At 39.5% G+C, this 16885-nt stretch overlaps 1 protein-coding gene across 1 annotated transcript in view; it reads right to left on the minus strand.

Annotated features, from left to right (window-relative positions):
* Window positions 1-15569, minus strand: part of ANO4 (anoctamin 4) — a gene marked incomplete at its 5' end in the record, with an annotated part of 223755 nt that extends 208186 nt beyond the window's left edge. The window contains one exon of the mRNA XM_024732131.1: window positions 15378-15569. Within this exon, the coding sequence (XP_024587899.1) occupies window positions 15378-15569 (192 nt within the window). The remainder of the gene's footprint in view (window positions 1-15377) is intronic.
* Between the last annotated feature and the right edge of the window lie 1316 nt (window positions 15570-16885).

Here is a 16885-nt window from a genome sequence, read left to right on the forward strand (position 1 = left end):
GTAAATTCAAATCTTAATTGTGATTTGTAGTATGAGTAAAACTGAAAGTAGTTTCGATAAAAAGTAACCTTGATAACAGCACTTGCATTCAATAAAACGTCTTCAGCTGAGCAAACGTCTTAAAAATTCACTTTAGATTTGTACCTAGAGTACATGGATTTTAGCTAAATGCTTATATACAAAAGGGACCCAAAAAGGCTTCCAATATGAATTTCTTAGTTACCAAATATGTCGATTCCTCTCCCATCCCAACCATCTCTGTCTACAGAAATCCCTTTCTACTTTTAAGGCCCCTCCTAAATGCTCTGCGCTTCAAGCATTTCTTGATTCTAACAAGTAAATACCCTTTTTCACCCACCGAACCCACATAGCTATCTGTATCTTATCTTTTTTACAGTACATGTTTTCCATCAAAATTACCTAGCACCTTGTAGATACAGACAAATGTGAGTTCCTAGTCCTCCCTGTCTAGATTTCTTCCTCATCTCTAGCACCTTCGACTAGATTGTAACTTGATGCAGGCCTGGCACCAAACTGCATCCACCTTTTTGTCTCCTACAGAACCTAGGACAAGGCCTTGAACATATTAGTGTCTCGGTTAAAGCTCTTTTATGGCAATTTCATATAACTAGCAACAGCAGTGGATACTGACTAAGAAAATGTCCCAGTTTTCCTTTCTAGTCCACAACTTTAACACATCTTGATAGGTTATCTATAGATCAGGGGTGCCCAACCCCTGGGCCGAGGACGGGTACCTCGGAGATGAGTGGAGGGGGAGCGAGAGAAGCTTCATCTGCCACTCCCCACTGCTCGCGTTACACCCTGAACCAACCACCCGATCCCGGTCCGTGGAAAAGTTGTCTTTCACGAAACTGGTCCCTGGTGCCAAAAAGGTTGGGGACCGCTGCTATAAATGACTATGAAAGTCATATTCTAAATCATACATTTGCTCTTCCCTTCCCTTCTTTTTAAAATTTGTCAAATAATAAAGAAAACCTTCAAGTACCAAAGAGCTTATAACGAAAATCAGCAGTGGACAACTCTACCCCTTCTTCAACCCCAATCCTATTTCCTCAGTCCAACCACTTTTAAGAGTATCTGGTTTTACTTCCTTTAGATCTCTCTATATGTGTATCCCATTGTTTCTTGATCAATTTTATACAGTTGACCCTTGAACAACTCGGGTTTGAACTGCATAGGTCCACTTATACAGGACTATTTTTCAAGAGTAAATAGTATAGTACTTAAGAGTGCACGTGGTTGAATCCGCTGATGGGAAGGAACCACTGACTGGGAGAGCCAACTATATATTATATGCAGATTAACCGCCTCCCCCCACTGTTTAAGGATCAAATATCTGTTACATAGTTTTCTGCTATGATACAAGACAATATAACTTACTATTACTGCCACTCCCCCTTGCCCCCACTCACCCATCAAATCATTATTATTGATATAATTTTTCTATTATATTGCCTTAGTATAGTGGCTTTAAATAAATTACTTAAAATTCAATTTTTTTGTTCAAATACAGATGATCTTATATTTGCAAGTTAACACAAAATGATATAAAAAGCGTATTTTGACACTACACTGACCTGGATTTAAATTCCATTTTTATGTGTTCCTAGGCCATTAAATAATGAACCTCATTTTCCTCATTTATAAAATGAAGGGACAATTTTTTGAGCTCTTTTAAAAATTATCAATTATTTACACATATGCAAATAATTTGGTTCATAGTGTTAAGCCATCATGATCCACTAAAAATTTTAAGTGATATATTCCTTCTCTGCAAAATGAGGGCCAATTCCAGGTTTAGGACCTATACTAAATAAAAACAATTTAGTAAAAAAAAAAATCCTGTAATTTGGATTTGGAACAGTTACTCCACGTTGAAACAAGTAAAGGAAAGTGTGACAAATCAAATCTTAACTTCCCCATGAAACACAAAAGATGGAGGACCCTGTAAAGTAAGCTTAAGGGGACAAATGGTATTTTCCATGACTACCTCATAATAAATGATGCTCTATCTAAGCTTCTGTCTACATTCAATTTATATTCTGCAAATAAAATTGGTAGTTCCTGTCCAGAGAGGTATATTTAATACAAGCCCTCAAATGCAGCATTTTTTACAGAACAGAGAGCAGTGATATTTCAACACTTGATATAAATATCTAAAATGAACCCTCACATGTAATATTTTTGGACTTAATAGGCTGCAGAGACACCATTTTTGAAACTGGGAGTGTGTTTTCAATTCCCCATGAATGAATTCAGTGTTCCTAAGACAGTGTTAAGATGGAGAATGATATTAAGAAGGGAGGGAGGTATATAGTCTGTCTTCTTTTCAGACTTTCCCTATATCAGCCAGCGTCCACGATAAATCTCCTAGGAAGGAAGCGGGGAAATGAACCCAATTCTTCTGGAGGATCTGACATTGGAAACCCAAGATTTACTTGTGGGATATTTCACTGGTTCTGGAAAAACTTTCCATCTGTGTTTCTTAACTTCATTTATAGTGCTTACCAAACTCTATTTAGTGTACCATAAGCTAAAAAACCTTCACAGCAGAAGATGCTTCATACGTGCTATTGTAAAAAGACACACAAATCCCACTCTTTCATATTAGTGTTGCTTAACTATAAATCTAGTGATTTGCAAGATCATTCTTTTACAGAAGAAAGCTCGGCTTTGTATTAGCAGGAATACACAGATTGATTCACCCACACCCGTCACTATAAAAGCTAAAGACATTTCTTCAAATGATTAACACTGAGTAGTTCTAAGGACCCAATTCTGGACTGGGTCCTTACTGGAGAACCATATTTAGCTAACAGCGGGTGAATGTTTCTCAGGTCTAAAATGGAAATAATAATCCCACTGCTTCAGCCAGTAATGGCTGACCTTCAACAAAATTACTTCTATGTTTCCCAGGATTGGCAAGATAGTGATCTCCTAAATTATACAGAATGCCTGCGTTTAGAGTTCCAAAGAGGGCCTGGAAACCGGAGCTGCAAAGCCTTAAATGGCAGGAAGGATTTGTGTGGGAGTGTAGGCAGGGCTCCATGGGGGTCTTCCAATCTCCTAGATGCTGAGTTCTGTTGCTATGACAACGGTGACTCTTGCTGAGGAAGGGAAAAGAGAAACTCAGGATTAGGAGGGGTTACGGAGTAGAAACCTTGATACTTTCAGCATCACTATAATGTTGTTTACTCTTTTAACTTGCACGGTAAATCTTCAGGAGGGCCTAAGATGAATGTATGAAAGAGAATGGCCTTGCAAAACAACAAACCTCTTGAGAGCCAGGGCTCTGTCCATCTTGTGCATTGGCCTCTTATCTCTAACTCAGGGAATTAAGTAAGTAGAGCAGAAGCTTACTATTAACCGTCTATCTACCACGATTAAGAACTTAGTTTAGGTTTAGGGCTCAGGCCACTAGTTATAGTCATATGATCTTGAGTTAGTATTTATTTAAATCTCTCCAAGCTTCTTAAATATAAAGTTATTTGAAACAGACTTGGGCAGAAGATGCAGTTCTAAATTCCATTAAAACACAATACTCTTTCCAGAAATAGTTGTCTTTGTGGATGCCTTTTCTGTAGCTTTTTTAAATTCACTTTGTATATTCAAATGGTTGTGAACAGATTCTTCAGAAAATTCTCTCTAAGTGCACTACATAGGTCAAAATATGTGCATATGTCCCTCAGCAAAGGGGAAAAAGTGAAAATTTCTAAGGGAAGAATTTGGTATGTATTTTTGGAAAACTCAATTTTGTTACTCAGCAAATGAGAGCAAGGAGCACAGATCCCAATGCCCACATTTCAAGGCTCAAAACAGCTTCTTTTCCTAAGCACCCCTCTATTTACTAAACTCACATCATCACACATTTTACAAAAAACCCACTTAAAGAGGAAGAGATTCAAATGAAGGATGATTAGTGTTATTTCTAAACCATAGTTTAGAAAGATACCACATTCACCTTCAAGGCAATGAGAAATAAAACAGAGGTCCAAAGTAGCTCTTATACTTTTTCTCCCACATATTCTCAAAGCCATGTGGAAGATCTTATCTTCCAGCCACACCAAAAATCCATTTCACAAATAGAAAAGTAAATATATCTTTTCATCCAAGCTTCAGATTCATTCAAGAAGAGTAGCCAGATTCCTCAGGTTCAATAAAGAAGCTTCAGGCACAGTTCTCAGTAAAATGTCTGTTCCCGGATAAGGTGATGAGAAAACACTACATTTCACACTCAACTATTTTCACCCTCAAGGAAAAAAAACTGGCTCAGTGGGAAAAAACACTCATAAGAAACTAAAGACATGGGTTTTAGCTAGGGTCCATCAATGACTAATTTTGTACTTTTCGTCAAGCAATTTCATTTCCTGAGGCACAGTAAAGCAGGGCTAATTCTGCCTCACAGACCACTGTGAGAACTCAGTGAGATGCAGGAGAAATATTTGTGGAAGCCCTTTGGAGACAATGGAGCATCATCTAACATAAGGTGGTGGTACCATGATTATTATTGTGGTCAAGATTAGCCATACGTTCACTTTTTTCCCCTAAAGAATGAGCTGAATCTTGACTCTCATCTTGGCAGAACTAGAAACAAGTCAGCCAACACACAAGGCTTTCTTTGCTGTCTTTCTTTTTTCTAATCTCTGCTTAACTGCTCCTTTTCTCTCCTTTTCCCCACAGCCTCTGGCACTTATGTTAAACAGAATGTGAAAGGTACTTGCTGAGTTAATTCTGTTTCCCTAATTTGAGACCAGGCCTTGACATAATACTGGAATTTGAAAAAGGGAAGATGAAAAAACAAAGGTCTAATGCAGAGTAGAACAAAAATGATGCTACAAAGTGGAGCATCACTGATATAGAAAGAAATAACTGGTTAAGGTGACTATGTTTTCAGTGGAATCTAACTGGTCCCTTCCTATAGTCTTCTTATGCTACGGGTTGAACTATTACAGGGCTTTAAATTTTCCAAAGGTTTGGTATACAAACTTGCTAGAAATATTGCTACCAAGTTGTTTGAAGAAAGTAATGAGAGAATCAAACCACCAGAGTTGGAATCCTGCCTCCGCCACTTACTGGCTGCGTGTTTTGGGGCAAGTTACTTAAACCTTCTCTGTGCCTTAGTTCCCCCAACCATAAAATAAGGCTGACAGCATGAGGATATTATGGAATTAAATGAAATAATGACTGCAAATAGCTTAACAGTTTTTGAGGTTGGGAATACAGTAGAGTACTTAAGGGGGGCTGTAATTTTATTATTGTCAAACATTTAGTACCGTCTGTATACAGATAGCATAAGACGACAGTATACAGATGACATGTATACATGTTGTTCTAGCTCACTGGAAACAACAAAATCCTAAAGTTTCTCTCCTGTGAAATCAACTTGTCCCAGCATTTAAATACATATCTATATAAGGGAAAAATAATCATGCATAAAAGGGGAAAGGGCTGCTTAGGCTTTTAAAGGGAGATAAAAGGAATTGTGTTAGAAATTACTTGGGAAAATAATGAAATATATCAGCAAAACATCATTTTACCAACTCTAGAAGAGAATAAAGGACAAATTCTGTGACTAATGGCATTTCTCTAGGACTATATGATGGGCCTATCATATAAAGGGAAAGCAATAGAAGAAATATTTTAGATTTCACAAAGCTTCTAATTCTATTTTGTGTGGCACAGTCATTAAAATGGGATAATGTGACCCATACTCACTAAGCTTTACACTTTCAAATTCAAAAATTCGCAGTCAGTGCTTCAGTTGACTCTGTTCTTGACCCTTAAATGACAGTTCCAAGCCTGGTGCCATTTAATACTTTTATTATTGGCCTATAAAGTGGAATAATATTCATTAATTACGAGCAGCTAAAAGATAAGGTCAAAATGAAATCAATACACAAGAGAAACATCTGAAACAATCAGAAGGAAAGAGAAATCATACAAATACAAGATGAAGGTGAACAGCTCCTGCGTCAGGGCAGCATAAAGAGAAACCATCTTAATTGCTAACCTGGCTCAAGTTAACTGGGAAACTGCTCTATGCTTCCAGGACCGAGTGAGAAATGCTTCTGGGACATAAGTACTTTCAGGCTTGTGAATTTTGTCTAGGATGACGGTGACAACAAAAATGATCCTTTGCTCCTGTCACCTTACTGTGCAAGGATCATATAGAGCATTTTACATGAATGAATTTATCTGGCATAAGAATGCCACATAGGGTTGCCAGATATAACACATAAAAATATAGGGTGCCCAGGTAATTTGAATTTCAAATAAACTAATAATTTTTTATCATAAGGCTGCCTCATGCCATTCATGGGACATTCTTACACCAGAAGGTATTTGTTGTTTATCTGAAATTTAACCAAGTCCTGTGTTTCATCTGGCAACCCTAACACTGTGAGATAGGTATTCTCATTTTGCTGATAAGGAAAAAGATTCAGAGAAATTAAGTCATTTGCCCAAGTCTGCATAGCTATTAGGGAACACATGTGGGTTTAAAACATCTAACAACAAAGCTTGCACTGATCACCACTATAATGCACTATTATTACGCTCTTTCCTATATCTGAATGGCCATCCCTCCATCTTCCTGTTGATGTCTTAGCTGACCTTCAAAGTCCAACCTGTAGAATCCTTCTTATATCTTTTCCCTAGTGATAATGTTTCCATAATTTTATTTATATCTCTATTCTAGCCCTTAATACAATGAATTCTATTATAGCAGGTTAAGTACAGGTCCCTGTAGTGGATATTCTTCCATATACATTTCCCTTTTCTAACATCACCTCTATTTCCTTTTGCGGAAATGTCTTTCCCTTACTGTGTGCAGCCTGGGTGGGAGGAGAAATCAAGGGGTCCTATCCTCCTATCATCAAAGCTGAAGAGGGACGCCTCCTCTATCCTATCCTTTTATCTCTCATCACTCACTGCCCAACCAAGGGAAAGGCACATGGCTGATAGAATCTCTTCCAGGTCTTCAAAAACGGAGCCAAATGATGCAAAAACCAAGAAAAACGGTAAGGGTTCATTTATTCCAGAAAGTCAAATAGTCCTTTTCTTGGTATCTGTTCCTTTTCCAAGGCCAGTTCTCCAGCCTTTCCATCCATATCCTTCAAATTTAAATTCCTTCCTTGCTTGGATTAAATAATTGGTTTCAGTTATTTATAACCAAAGAGCCCTGACTGATGGTCTTTCTGGACATGACTGTGAGCTCCCCAAGGTCCATATGCAATAGAGTTCTACACCACTCCAGCCCCAATGAAGTACCCTCCAAATAAATATTTGTTAGGACATAGTAGGCACTCAGAAATGTTTGTAAACTCAAAGGGGAATAAATGAACTGAAATTGTTCAGGGTTGATGGCACAGAAGATGTACAAGATTTTCTTGTTCTTTCTTTTCGACCAGTCTGAGTGGGCTTTTAGAAAGTGCTTTGGGAATCGAGATTATTAACTTTGTAAAAAGGAGATGGATGATTTAAGAGGCCTCACTATGACTAAAACGCACATGCCGCTTCTAAGATCTATGATTCACTGCAAATAAGCAACTCGGTTTGAGAGCTCTTCTATAATCTCCCAACAGAGAACGATGATGCCTTAGTAAAAGTACACTAAAAATAAAAGGATGGAATTGAAGTCACATCTATCTTAATAACGTGAGTTTTAAATACATATATTTTCAAAAACAGGTTTCTAATCATAATTTGTTTAATATGATTTTTCTTAACGATAATTATGTGCTAAAGAATTGGTTTTATTTATATTTTCAACCAATAGCCAATGCAAGCAGGGTTCAAGAATCGATGATAAAATTATGATAGATAAATGTAGTGATGTGTTTTTTAAGGTAAGAGCAGTGACAAGATATGCTGACATCACACCATTAGGAAATATCTTAACATTTCTTCAAATGTTTATTACATTAATATCAGTAGAGGATGTCAAAGACTGACTCTTCTCTGACTGGGTCAAACACAAACAGAATATTCTGTACAATTCTGGGCACTGTATTTCCAAAGATGCAGTAATGAAATAAGACTTTTTCTAAGAGTGGAGTGGGTAGGATGGTAAAGAAGGTGAAAACCATGCTGTTTGAAGGAAGCATCGAAGGAACTAGAAAATGTTTCAGTTGGCAAATAGCTCAAGATGAGTTTCTTGAACAACTAAAAGATCAGCACTGAAAGAAGAATCGATTTACCCTGCATAGCTTCAGAATGCAAACCTATACCCAGTGAGTGCAATAGATTGCGACAAACAGCAAACAATCAGCCTTTGATAAGGCTTCCAAGTTCTGACCAGTTGGATCAGAAAGGCTTTGGGGAGGAGGGGGGATTTGGGATACACTTTGAGGAATGAGAAGGGCTTGAGAGAGATGCATTGAGGTAGGGGCGTTCCAAAAAGAGCGAGGAACTTGAATAATAGCAGAGAACTGGAAGAGTAAAATCCTACTTGAGAAATAGTGCAGAGCTGTGGATAAAGTAGAACAAGGCAGGTTACCTAGTATAAAAGATGCCAGGAAAAATAGGGAGAGGTGAAACTGTAGAGGTTTCAAAAACTGGGCTCACTGGGCCTTCCAGAATTCTCTTCCCATCAGCCTTTTCTCAGATTGGCCCCTTCATCTTCTTGCTTTCATGAAAACCTGGCTCTTCCCAGAGGTCACAGCTTCCCCGTGGCTCTTTCCTATGGTACTATTTTTGTCCCACAGCCCTGACACCAAAGGATCTGGAGAATGCAGGGGGCGGGTGTCCTCCTTGAGTCCTCATGCCACCTTCAGACCACTGTTCTTCCACCTTCCCTAAACTCTCCCAGCCTTGAATCTCAGGTTGTTTTATTATACCACCTTCTCTCCGTGTCATCACTGCACCCACCTGCTGCCTTCCAGATCATGCTCCCTCATTTCCTGATGAGGTTACCTCCTGGCTTAATGTCACTCTCCCAAAACTATTCAATTCAATTACAATATCTATGTAGATGATCCTTCCCAAACCCTGGCCTCTCATTCTGAGAATACTTTCCTCCACTGACCTTGCCCTCCATCATATTACACTCACTAACTTCATACCCTAGCCTCAACCTCATCATTACTAATAAGAGCAACGCCCTTCTTAGTATCAGTGCCCTGCATTCTACTCTTTCACTACCACCTCTTTTCAGCTCTTCTTCCCGTGTCCTAACCTCAGTACCCTCTAATCCCCTCTTGGACCTCCAACCAAGTGATCCTATCAACTTTCCACTGAAACTCACTCCCCCCTTCAGATGTCTTCACTTCCCTCTGTATTAAGCTTAAAACACATGATCGACTGTTATCATTCTCTCTAGTGCACCTTTGATTCCCTCTCTCTCCCTCTTTTCCTAATCCTTGGTAAAATCAAAACCCTGACTAAATATAACTCTATATATTGATATATTCTTTGTTTTCATTCACGTAGCTAAACAAGGTCAAAGAAAAACACACAACCATGGTAACTGGTCCTAGTTTAATTTCATGAACTTCAAATAGCCATTTAATGTGGGCCAGCAACCACAATCCACCGTTTACACCATCCTACCATCCTCTCAACCAATCTTACTCCCCTCTCGTTCTCAGTTATGACCTTCCTTACCACATTACAGATAAAACTGAAACAGCAGCAAAAGAACTTCTCAGACCCTCCTCACATTGCCAACATCTACACACTCCCTTCCCATCTGTTGTCACAGATAAACTGTTCGTGATTCTGTTGTGCGCACGGCTCTCATTTCTCTCACCAATCCTCACATCATGAATTCTTCCCTCTCCCCAACGCCACTTATCTGCTGGAGATTTGCTATTTTGCAAAGAAACTCTCTTGACCTTGCTTCTCCCCCGGCGGCTGCCCTATTTCTTCGCTACCCTTCACAGCAAAACTACTTTTAAAAAGTTGTCTATATTCTCAGTATCCAATTCATATGCTTCCATTCTGTCTGAGACACACTTTAATCAGAGTTTCATCCCCACCACTTCACCAAAGCTGTCCTTCTCAAAATCACCATCGATCTCCACTTTACTAAAATCAACGGCCAATTCTTATTTCTCACCTTAATTGACTTTTAGCAACATTTAACCTAGATAATCACTCCTCTCCTTGTGATAAACTTTCTTTACTTAACTTCAAAGACGTGTAATTTCTGGCTTCTCTCCAGCCTTGCTGGCCATTCCTTCTCGGCCTTCTTTGCTGGTGGCTCATGTTCTGACCTGGTTCAAAATCTGACCTGCCAGATTTTAGCCCTTAATCCTCTCCCCCTTCTCCATATGGTCATCTCTTTCCCTTTCATGGCTTTAAAGATGATTTCCTTGGGCTTCCCTGGTGGCGCAGTGGTTGAGAGTCCGCCTGCCGATGCAGAGGACATGGGTTCGTGCCCCGGTCCGGGAAGATCCCACATGCCACGGAGCGGCTGGGCCGGTAAGCCGTGGCCGCTGAGCCTGCGCGTCCGGAGCCTGTGCTCCGCAACGGGAGAGGCCACAACAGTGAGAGGCCCACGTACCGCAAGAAAAAAAAAAAAGATGATTTACTTGTCATTTACTTGTCAACAACAGTCAATTTTATATCTCCTTCCCAGACCAACCTCTCAAACTCCAAATATGTTTATGCCACCACCCACGTGATCTCTCCAGTTGCCCACAGACTTCTAGTCTTGACCCCACTTCTGCCCTCATATCCACTAAGTCCACTTTGCCTTCAGCCTTCTCCATCTCAGTTGATACCAAACCCATTTACGCAAGTCAAAAACCATATAGTCATACTTAGCTCTCCTTTCTCTTATCCCACATCTAACCCATTGAAACTGTTTTATTTTTAAAACATTTTATTTTAAACTTTATTTTTAAATTTTTATTGGAGTATAGTGGCTTTCCAATGTTGTGTTAGTTTTTACTGTGCAGCAAAGTGAATCAGCTATACGTATACATATATCCCCTCTTTTTTGGAGTTCCTTCCCATTTAGGTCACCGCAGAGCACTGAGTAGAGTTCCCTGTGCTTTACAGTAGGTTCTCCTTAGTTATCTATTTTATACATAATATCAATATTGTATATATGTCAACCCCCGTCTCCCAATTCATCCCACTCCCCCCTTGGTATCCATATGTTTGTTCTCTACGTCTGTGTCTTTATTTCTGCTTTGCAAATAAGATCATCTATACCATTGTTTTAGATTCCACATATATGTGTTAATATACGATGTTTTTTTTTCTCTTTCTGACTTATTTCACTCTGTATGATAGTGTCTAGGTCCATCCACATCTCTACAAATGACCCAGTTTTGTTCCTTTTTATGGCTAAGTAATATTCTATTATATATATATATGCACCACATCTTCTTTATTCATTCATCTGTCGATGGACATTTAGGTTGCTTCCAGGCCCTGGCTATTGTAAATAGTGCTTGCATGCATGTGCCTTTTTGAATTATGGATTTCTCAGGGTATATGCCCAGTAGTGAAATTGCTGGGTCATATGGTAGTTCTATTTTCAGTTATTTAAGGAACTTCCATACAATGCATTAATATACGATGTTTTTTTTTTCTCTTTCTGACTTATTTCACTCTGTATGATAGTGTCTAGGTCCATCCACATCTCTACAAATGACCCAGTTTTGTTCCTTTTTATGGCTAAGTAATATTCTATTATATATATATATGCACCACATCTTCTTTATTCATTCATCTGTCGATGGACATTTAGGTTGCTTCCAGGCCCTGGCTATTGTAAATAGTGCTTGCATGCATGTGCCTTTTTGAATTATGGATTTCTCAGGGTATATGCCCAGTAGTAGAATTACTAGTCATATAGTAGTTCTATTTTTAGTTTTTTAAGGAACCTTCATACTGTTTTCCATAGTGGTTGTATCAAGTTACATTCCCACCAACAGTGCAAGAGTGTTCCCTTTCCTCCACACCCTCTCCAGCGTTTATTGTTCGTAGAGTTTTTGATGATGGCCATTCTGACTGGTGTGAGGTGACACCTCATTGTAGTTTTGATTTGCATTTCTCTAATAATTAGTGATGTTTAACACTTTTCATGTGCCTTTTTCTACCCCTAGTAAGAGCTACCATCATGTCTCAACTTGATTATTATGGTGACCTCCTACCTGACCTTCCTCCTTTCACCCTCTACCCCTATAGTCTATCCTCAAATAATAGCTAAAGTGATCCTGTTAAAAAATAAGTCAGATCATGGGATTCTTCTGCTCAAAACCCCTTAAAAGCTCCCATTTCATATAGGGCTCAAAGTCCTTACATGGCCTGCAAGGCCCTGCCCCATCTGGTCCCTCTGACCTCACTGAGCTGATGTTTCCTTCTCACTCCAAGCTCAGGGGTCTCTATGCTTTTCCTCAAACTGCCAGACTCATTCCTATCGTAGGGCCTGTCAACTGGCTATCCCTCTGTTGGGATGAACTTGCTCATCTCAGTGGCCCTCTCAGCTCCTTCTAGCCCTTGATCACACATCTTCTCCACAATGTGGCCTACATGCTGACCACCTTATTTAAAATTGCAACATGCAACCCTACCACCTGATTTCCCCTACTTTTTCTCTTATCCATAATATTTATCTTCTTCCTAAACACTATTTATTATGTCTATATATTACCTATCTCCTCCACATAATACGTTAACTCTTCAGGGGCAGGGATCTTTGTTTCATTCACTGATGTATTCCAAGTACTTGAAGAATGCTTGGCAACCAAATTGGCCCTCAATAAATATTTGCTGAAAGGCAGGTAGAGCAATTAGAATGTGATTGTAGTTTGTCAATTATACCCTAATAATCCTAGGAAAAAATTTAAGGAACTCTATAATAATAGTCTGAAAAACAGCTAATGAAGGGTCAGTTCAGTCCTACCCCACAAATTATTTAATGGAGGTACAAGATAAATATCCCAGAATCCATGCCTTTAAAGACCTTATGGTGGAGAGACAGACGATTTCAAAATATTAAAAGATTATGGAGCAAAACCAGGGTACCCTAGAGCGAACAGCATGAGCAAAGGTTGAGAGATATGACATAGCATCACGTGTCTGGAGAGCTGAAAGCAAGTCAGTCTGATCAGACGTCATGGTCTAGTTGATGTGCCAACTTGGCTGGACTAGAGTCCCCAGTTACTCGGTGATCACTAATCTGGATGCTGCTGTGAAGGCGTTTTACAAGTCCATAATCGGTTACTCTAAATAAGGGAGATTATCCTAGACAAGAGGGTTGGGGTGCTGATTCAATCAGCCGAAAGGTCTTAAAACCAGAGCCAAGGCTGTCCTGAAGAAGAAATTCCACCTGTAGACAGTGACCTCCACTGTGCCCAAGAGTACCAGCCTGCCCTTCCTAACAGCCTGCCCTATGGATTTCAGACTGGCCTAGACAGCCCTCACAATCATGTAAGTCAATTCTTTTTAATAAATCTCTAGTATAAATCTTCTACTGGCCCTGCTTTTCTGGTTGAACCCCAGTTGACACATTAGAGTATAAAGTTTAAGGCAGAAGGGGGCAAAAAATGGATGAGAAGCACCAGGGGCCAGATCATGATGGGCATTTGTTTTTAACTTGCTAAGAGGTTTGGCCTTTGCCCTAGAATGAGTAGGACAAGCAAGATGAATGGCATGATCAGGGGTGGAAATGAATCATTCTGCATTTGGTGTAAAGGATACACTATGACAGCAGGCAAGAGGATGAGAGAGATGCTGGAGGTTGGGCAACTGTTAAGAGTTACCTGTGAGAGACGTAAGATGAAAGAAGGCCATCATGGAAGTCAGAGAAGTGCTTTGGGAAGAAGTCGTGGTCCATTCTGGTGCATCAGAAGAGTCTGCTACTCAACACATTATGGTACAAGGGGGTCACTAAGGGCCTCAAGAACCGCCATGATGGAGAGGAGGAGGCAGAAACCCGATGGTGTTGGGTTGAAGAGTGGCTGGGAAGGCAGAGAGTAGAGCCAAGCCAAGCAGATGACTCTTTCAGAAGTCTGGCTCAGAAGGGAGGGGAGAAGTGGCGGAAGAGAGAAAAGGATGCAGTGTCAAATGAAAATGATTAGAACGAGAGAAGCTGTAGCCTTCTTCACAGAATGAGGGGAAAGGGCAAGGTCCAAGAGAGGAAAAGGGTGGCCAAGGATACAGGTGAAAGCTTGGTCAAGGACAGTGGGAAGACCCTCATCTTTTGAAAACCAGAGGAAAAGGGTGAAGGATGGGAGTAAACAGAGATATACGTGGAGATGCAGGGTAAGGGACCTGCAGTCATTCAGGCCCAGTGGCTTGTGGGTTTCTCCATGAGGTTAGGAAACAAGGTTATCAGCTGAGAGAAAGAAGATGACATGGCTAGAGAAGGAAGCTTGACTTTAGTTGAGGTTGGGTGGCCACCTGCAAGGACATTACACAGAGAAATCAGGATTGGGTGAGACTTATACTAAGTGACTTCAGAATTTCCTCACAATTTGATGTTCCTGTGAGTCAGAAAGACAGTGTTCACTTGTTTTTCCTCAGCACCCAAAACAATGCCTGGCATATAGTATGCATTCAACACCTTTGTTGAATGAATACTTAAATGAGCCTCTCACCCAAATACTTTTAGTTGTAATTACCAACTTTGATATACACTCATTTTAACATTTCCAAGAGATCACAGATGCTTCTCAGAGCCTTGAAACTTCATATGACTTTAGTCTTCTCCCTTCACCTGACGAGGAAATACAGGCAAGTCAAGCCACATAACTGAGGCTTCAAAGCGGACATTTTCAGCTTGACTTTTCCCCCGAGCTGTCTTAGAGCAAATTATCAAGAAACTGCCCAAATCTCTTTATTATTTTATTACACAATAAGCTTTTTTGAACTGAGCAAGTTTATTCACTGAAATTTTTCATTTAGATTCTCCCACTGTAAGTGGAATGTTGTCTTAACCTTTTCTGACACAACAAGCTCTCTTCCCTCCTATTGGTCTTGGTGACATTTACCACTGACTGAAGTGAAGAGAGACAGAGAGAAAAAAAAAACCAAGACTCTTTTTAAAAAGCAAGCTTTCTATTTTATGTTTGGTAGTGGGAAGCAGCCGCATAGCACAGGGAGATCAGCTCTGTGGTTTGTGACCACCTAGAGGGGTGGGATAGGGAGGGTGGGAGGGAGGGAGACGCAAGAGGGAAGAGATATGGGAACATATGTATATGTATAACTGATTCACTTTGTTATAAAGCAGAAACTAACACACCATTGTAAAGCAATTATACTCCAATAGAGATGTTAAAAAAAAAAAAAAAACGCAAGCTTAACTGGAAGCATGGAAGAGTTAGACAGTAAAAATATAATGCAGGCTGTGTCAGCCTGCTGCTAACACAGGTCCCTGTTGACCCTTCCCCATGCATTACCTGCGTGGAAGACTTTGGTTTTCCCATTAGTGATTCCAGAAGACCTTGCCTCCATCTTTATTGACCTTCTGCCTGGTGGGAGTGAGGAATGCCTGACCACGGGCAGGCGACGTGACCCTGGGTGGCTTGCCACACTTCGCCGTTGGTGGATTTGCAAACGCTTTTCAGCCCCATGAATAGATAAACTTAAACCTGGAATAAGAAATAACACAATTATATTGAAGAAGTCAGTGCAGAATGGCTAAAATGCCAAATTATTTTCTGGCATAAAATCCAGAGAGCATTAAGTAACTTTGTTTCAAATTCTTAAGGGATGCTAGTAATATAAGAACTGTGATACCAATTGATTTTCACATTATATTATTTCCTGAACATTGTTTCATTCAAAAGTGGGCAGCCTCAGTTATTGTGACAAGAGTTTTATAAACAGATCCAATGAAGTTAAATACTAAAATTCTTCCAAAGTCCTGGAAAATATGCACATAACTGGCATGCTGTTGTCAGTGGCATGAGGATTAGAAACTGTTGTGATAGCTGGCATTTCAATAAACATCGAAGAATCTTTTTCCACAGTATTCATGTATAGGCCAGAGTTAAAGACTGAACTCAGATTTACACCTCTGATAACCTTAAAATTATGTATGTTTTTAGAGCTATTTTATCTGGGAAAATTTCAACCATACTAAAAGTGAAAAGAATAGTACAATGGACTCGATGTACCTACCACCCAGCTTCACTAAATAAAGATCTTCCCAAAAAGCTGAAAAAAAAACTTTCCCATATTCACCTATTCCACTCCCTTTGCTCTCAGTTTGCTTTTTAGGTGCCAGAGTAGTTTAAAGCAAATCTCAGACTTCATGTCAATTTCATCAGAAACAATATTGATTATATTAACTTATATCGATTATATAGATATGGATTACATCTGCTGATACATACAAACTATATTTTAAAATTCTGAGCTCAAAAGATAAAAACACTCATAACACCGCTGGAGATTGATAAAATACCAATTCATTATTAAGAAAATGATAAATAAAAGAAGAAAGCATTTATCCTGTCTTTCCTTTACTAACCATACTTAAGCCAAATAGTTGATAAGACAAAGTTCTTCACTACGGAAGAATTCCAGTTAATAAATTACTGATGGAAAAGAGAATTAGAAAATCATTTTAGAAGCCTCAAGTAAAATATGAAAGGTTATATGATTTCTCCAAAGAAGCACTGTGAGGACAGAGCTGCAATCCAAACTCATGGTGGACTGAATCCAGACTTGTTCTTTAAAAAAAAGCCAAGGAAAGGTGTTAGCCTTATTTGATGCCAACCAGCCAGGGGGACTTGTTAAGGAATCATGCCATCTGATGAAGGAAAGCTAAGCTTCAACAAATCACAAAATTTTTTCATTAAAAGGAAAATCTCTATGAGTCTGTTTCTGTTTTGCTATATACGTTCCTTTGTATTATTTTTTAGAGGGGTTACCAGCTGGGAGAAGGAAGTGGGGAGGGGAA

This window comes from Neophocaena asiaeorientalis, unplaced genomic scaffold (genome assembly GCF_003031525.2).
Source record: "Neophocaena asiaeorientalis asiaeorientalis breed wild unplaced genomic scaffold, Neophocaena_asiaeorientalis_V1.1 scaffold418, whole genome shotgun sequence".
Classification (NCBI taxonomy): Eukaryota; Metazoa; Chordata; class Mammalia; order Artiodactyla; family Phocoenidae; genus Neophocaena; species Neophocaena asiaeorientalis.